General features: G+C 38.2%; 1 protein-coding gene across 6 annotated transcripts in view; it reads right to left on the bottom strand.

Annotated features, from left to right (window-relative positions):
- The window catches only part of spag9b (sperm associated antigen 9b), a 67382-nt gene that overhangs the window by 16122 nt on the left and 46534 nt on the right, over positions 1-4726 (bottom strand). For all 6 annotated transcript variants that reach the window (XM_014028505.1, XM_014028517.1, XM_014028510.1 and 3 more), the window contains 4 exons: positions 3159-3600; positions 2923-3016; positions 1393-1517; positions 223-280 (listed from right to left, as the gene is read on the bottom strand). In XM_014028505.1, the coding sequence (XP_013883959.1) occupies positions 223-280; positions 1393-1517; positions 2923-3016; positions 3159-3600 (719 nt within the window). The remainder of the gene's footprint in view (positions 1-222; positions 281-1392; positions 1518-2922; positions 3017-3158; positions 3601-4726) is intronic.

Raw genomic sequence — 4726 nt, 5'->3', positions numbered from 1 at the left:
CACAAATCATGTACTGAAACTAACTTTATTTGGAACATAAAAGATCTATAAAACATATAGAACCATATAAAAACCTTTTCAGTCTTTCACATTAAATTCCAGTGAAATATATTTATGTTTGTGGTTGTAATGTGACAAAATATGGAAAAGTTCAAGGGGTATGAATACTTTTGCAAACCACTGTAAGAGGCAAACATTTTATAAGTTAAAATAAATACTAACTTGGTTTCCATCAGCTGGGTGTTCTCATGGATGAGGTGTTCAACCTCTCGACCCATACCTGAAAAAGACCGAACATATTATTAAGTTAAAACTTTGTAATCACCTCTTCACAACAAACATTCAAAAATCTTCAATAATTTTACGCCTTTCCAGTTTTACACTCTTACCTAAAAGGTTGTGGTCTGAGAGTCGTGCAGAGGATGACCAGAAAGTTTTATTAAACTTTGTTAAAATGTGTTGTTTGAACATTTCTGATCTACAGTATCACTGTCCTTCACAACGCTGCACTATTACTAATTTATTAAAACTAGAAGAAAAGCTACAACCCAAAATAAAAAATAAAAAAATAAAACAATAATCAGGGACACAMAGACAAGAAGTTATGTTGCCCATCCAGTGACACTGGATACATATTTTTTATTATTTTGTGGCCATTCAATAATACAAGATCATTTTGAGTAGTGTGTACAGCGAGACACACATTGTTGGAGTCAGATTTTTATTACGTTGTTTTTCTTTTGAACTGTTCAAAAGTAGCAACACCACAATTCTTCTTCTTCTTCTTCTTCTTCTTCTTCTTCTTCTTATTATTATTATTATTTGATGTCGTATGTTAAAATAAACAACACCCTAGGTGTGTGTCAGTTTCACTGTGATTTTTTACTGTGTTCCTCAACAACATAGGACTCTTTCTGCAGCAAAGGCACAGTGTGAGAGAGGAGCCTGTTCTGTGTTGAGCTTCCAAGAATGAAAATAAATATTTTTGGACAAAGACAAATGCAGTTGTTACCTGTGTCTTACAGCTGCAACATGCAATGCTAAGAATTACTTCATGTCTAACGTAAGTCATTTATTCCTATTTTTAAGTTACATTAATTCAAACTTGTCCACGTAAATAATAAACAGTTTCTGCATAGAAATGACTGCATTAATTATCTTGTGGCCACAACAGAATTACTGCATAAATTCTATGTCACCGGATGGGCTCTGTAAGGTTAACAGATCTGGGGGAAAATATCACTCATACACACCGGAAAACTCGTCTGTGAGGAAGTTGGATCCCAACAGGCAAAGAAAAGACATTTAAGGAGACTTAAGAGGGTAAAATATTTAGTGAAAAATAAAAAGAAATTAAAAATAAATAAAAGCCGAATCCTACGGCTTTCTTACCCAGGAGGTCAGCTCCTTCGTCCACGTCTCCTACGAGGTCATTTCCTGCAGATGACAGCTCCTCAAACAGAGAGTCAGTGTTACGGTTGAAAGCCAGATTCTCTATTCCACCTTTAGTTGGAGTGCTGAACAGACAGGTGAAGAACAGAGAAACAAAATCATCTCCAGCTTGTTTTTGATTTATTTCAAACTACCACGTTTATTTGTGTATAATACAATCTCATGTATAATACGACCCCCTCTATTTGTATCTTAAAAAGCATAAAAAATTTAATTCTCATACTACCTCTCATTTCATATGGACTTCAGGATTTTTCAGCCTTTGCAGTCTTTATATAAATATATCTCAGTAAAATTATCATTTGACTGTTGCATCAGTTTTTAATTTTATTTTAACAACGTATGTACTAAAAGGTACACAACAACAAATGTATAACTACAACAAAAACTATCAAATGTTCATTTGTTAACTGGTGTGATATAACAAACAGATGGAGCTGTGTGGTTCTAACAAGTGTGGATGGAGCTGAATCAAAAGCCTTCAAAATCAGGCTCACCATTATCTGTATCATTAAAAGTTTCTAGTATTCCTCCTCTGTAGTAAAGGCATCAGAATCTCACTCAACAACAATCTCATTCTCAGTGCCTCGCGAGCGCCCCCTCGGGTGGGGAAACTTTTTTCAGGTAGACCAACTTTTACAGAACACCAGTAGACGGCAGCCATTACAGACGACCATGTGTTTGTTGTTGTCCCAGGAGCGGCCCGGTCGCACATTAATATTATTAGTTCATTATGCAGGACTGCCTTTTTGTCTTTTTTTTTTTTTCACATCATGTTGCCTGCTTGGATCTGTTACTATCTCGCTCGGAGGCACAAAGGAGTTTTAGAGGTAAGCTCGCTTCAACCGCTTTTATGACAGGGTTTCATTTCTGGACTCAGGGATTTTGTAAATGAGGCCGATATTTCAGTTAAAATACATCAGCAAAAATATTTATCCGAGTATCCAACTTTGTGCATGATTTTATGGATTAAATTTTACGTATTATACTCGAATAAATACAGTAACCGACATGAAACAAAAGCCAAACTGAATACAGAAAAATGGAGAAGTGACACCTAATTAAAAACCTTAAAGGGATTTTCAAGCCATTTTGAAGTGGTGTTTTGGGTAAAAGCTTTAACAACAAACATCTTACCAGTTGTAGACAACTATTAGAACAGCCTCTGGTAAGAGAAATAGTTTAAGCCTAACAGGACAATTTCTTAAAACTGAGGCTGTTCAAGAAGCTGTCTACAACAGGTAAAATATTTTACATGACTTTTCTACAAAGCTCTACTTAAAAATGGCTGGAACGTATTTTGTGCTTGAAACTGATCTTTTATCACAACTATTGTCTTATTTTAGGCTAATCAATTACCTGAAAATAAAATCTGTAAAACCAAAACCAATTAAAAAAACACATAWACCAAGTTGTTGATAATCTATCAAGCTAAACATTCTTGTTTTTTACTCAAAGTCAGTCTCATACCTAGTTCCTCTGCAGCCATCAAAGTCCATGTCCAGCTCAGGGGTGGACTCAATGATAGCCTGAACTTCAGACTTCTCCATGCTTTCTGCTCCATCTAACAACACACAATTTTTGTTTTTAAAGGACCACCTGAGTAATTAAGAAGTGATTTAAGAATCAAAAGAAAGTGTTTTTAATCAAAGTTTAAAGTTAAATACTGACGGAGTGTAAACACAAGCTGAAAATGTATGTGTCACCTTCAGTTTTCAGTGCCGTCGTCAAAGCTTTCTGGCTGAACAGTTGTTCTTCCTGCTCTGCTCCTACATTCTTACTGCCTTCTGGTTTGCCACTCTTCCAGTCCAGGTTCTTGCTGAGCCCACCTGAAGTTACCTCTTCCTGTAGTGGTGTGTCTCCAGACTCCACGACAACGTCAGAAAGAGCTGCAGATGGCGGTGCAGAAGTGGGGAGCCCTTGTCCAAGACTGGGYGTGTCATGAGGAGACCATGGTGCKCTGGGCTGAGTATTACTGCTATGTGTAGAAGTGTTGGATTTAGAGGTACCACCCTGAGAGGACATGGAAGTGTTGGTGTTGGATTGTCCGTTACTTGAAGACACAGGCATCCCAGTTTTAGACAGATTTCCCTGATTAGTGGGTGTGCTGGGTTTGGAGCTTCCACGGTTTGCAAACACCAGCTCATCCTGAGGATGAAAGGAAAACAGAAGATAAAGTCAGGAAACAATAAAGAATGAAACTTTGTTCAGTTTTCACCTCTTCAGTCAATCAAACAATGAAAAGCCATACACATTATGCCAAATTAGCCCTAAAACACAAAGTGATACAGCGGGTCACAAAGATATTTGTAGTGTGTTTAATGCAGAAAGATAAACCTCTGTGTCAGCCTCAAACCACTGGGAGACTAACTGATTTCTCCCAAACATTTCTCCATCTCCTCTCTATCCCAGAGACAAAAGGTGAAGGTCAAATTAGTTCTGACCAGACTGAACAGGGTCCAAGTTTTCATCAAAACAAACCAAGAGGCAAATAATAATATAGATCCAGGATCATTTATGGTAGGTAGACAATCTGTTCTCGATCTGTTAAATTTCAAGGCAAATATACATATTTTGTCTGCTTAGATATGCTGTCTGCCAAAACGGGTTTCAGAACACGTACGATGCCACTACCACACGTTGCACAAAGCTAAATATGAGAAGTTTATTGAAGTTGCTAGTGTATAAACAACAACTTTTTACAAGAGCCACAATCACGTAGGAGTCAGCATCCTAGGTCAGTGTATTTAACCATGGTCCTCAAGGCACACTGTCCTGCATGTTTAGATGTTTCTCTGCTTCAGAACACCTTATTTCAAGTGATAACTGATTAACAGACTCTTGTTGACAAGTCGGGTTCTCTGCAGACAAGTGGGGACGAGTGGGCGTGTCACAAGGAAAGGCGATTCTAAAGCGACCCACCTGATTTGACGGACTTTTTTTAAAGGGACACACCTGACTGGACAAGCAAAAAAGRGACGATACCGTACGGCACCCCCTCATTGGACAAGAAAAAAAGGGGCGTTACTGTAAGGCACCACTTTTTCTGGGGAACCCTCCTTGGGTCACATTTCTCTTGGTTAACCTTAGTGTTGGGGTCAGGGTCAKGCTATAAAGAGATCAAGCAGGATCTAGGATACCGTCATGTAGGCCTCGTAGCCCACAGTGTTTATGCTTTTGACATGTCCACTCTTGTGACACGCCCACTTTGATTCTGCAGATAACCCCTTCTCCTTGTTGAACTGCAATCATCTGAATCAGGTGTGTTGGGGGG

This window comes from Austrofundulus limnaeus, unplaced genomic scaffold, assembly GCF_001266775.1.
Source record: "Austrofundulus limnaeus strain Quisiro unplaced genomic scaffold, Austrofundulus_limnaeus-1.0 Scaffold5, whole genome shotgun sequence".
Lineage (NCBI taxonomy): Eukaryota > Metazoa > Chordata > Actinopteri > Cyprinodontiformes > Rivulidae > Austrofundulus > Austrofundulus limnaeus.
Note: the sequence above shows the minus strand (reverse complement) of the source record. Positions and strands in the feature narration are given on the sequence as shown.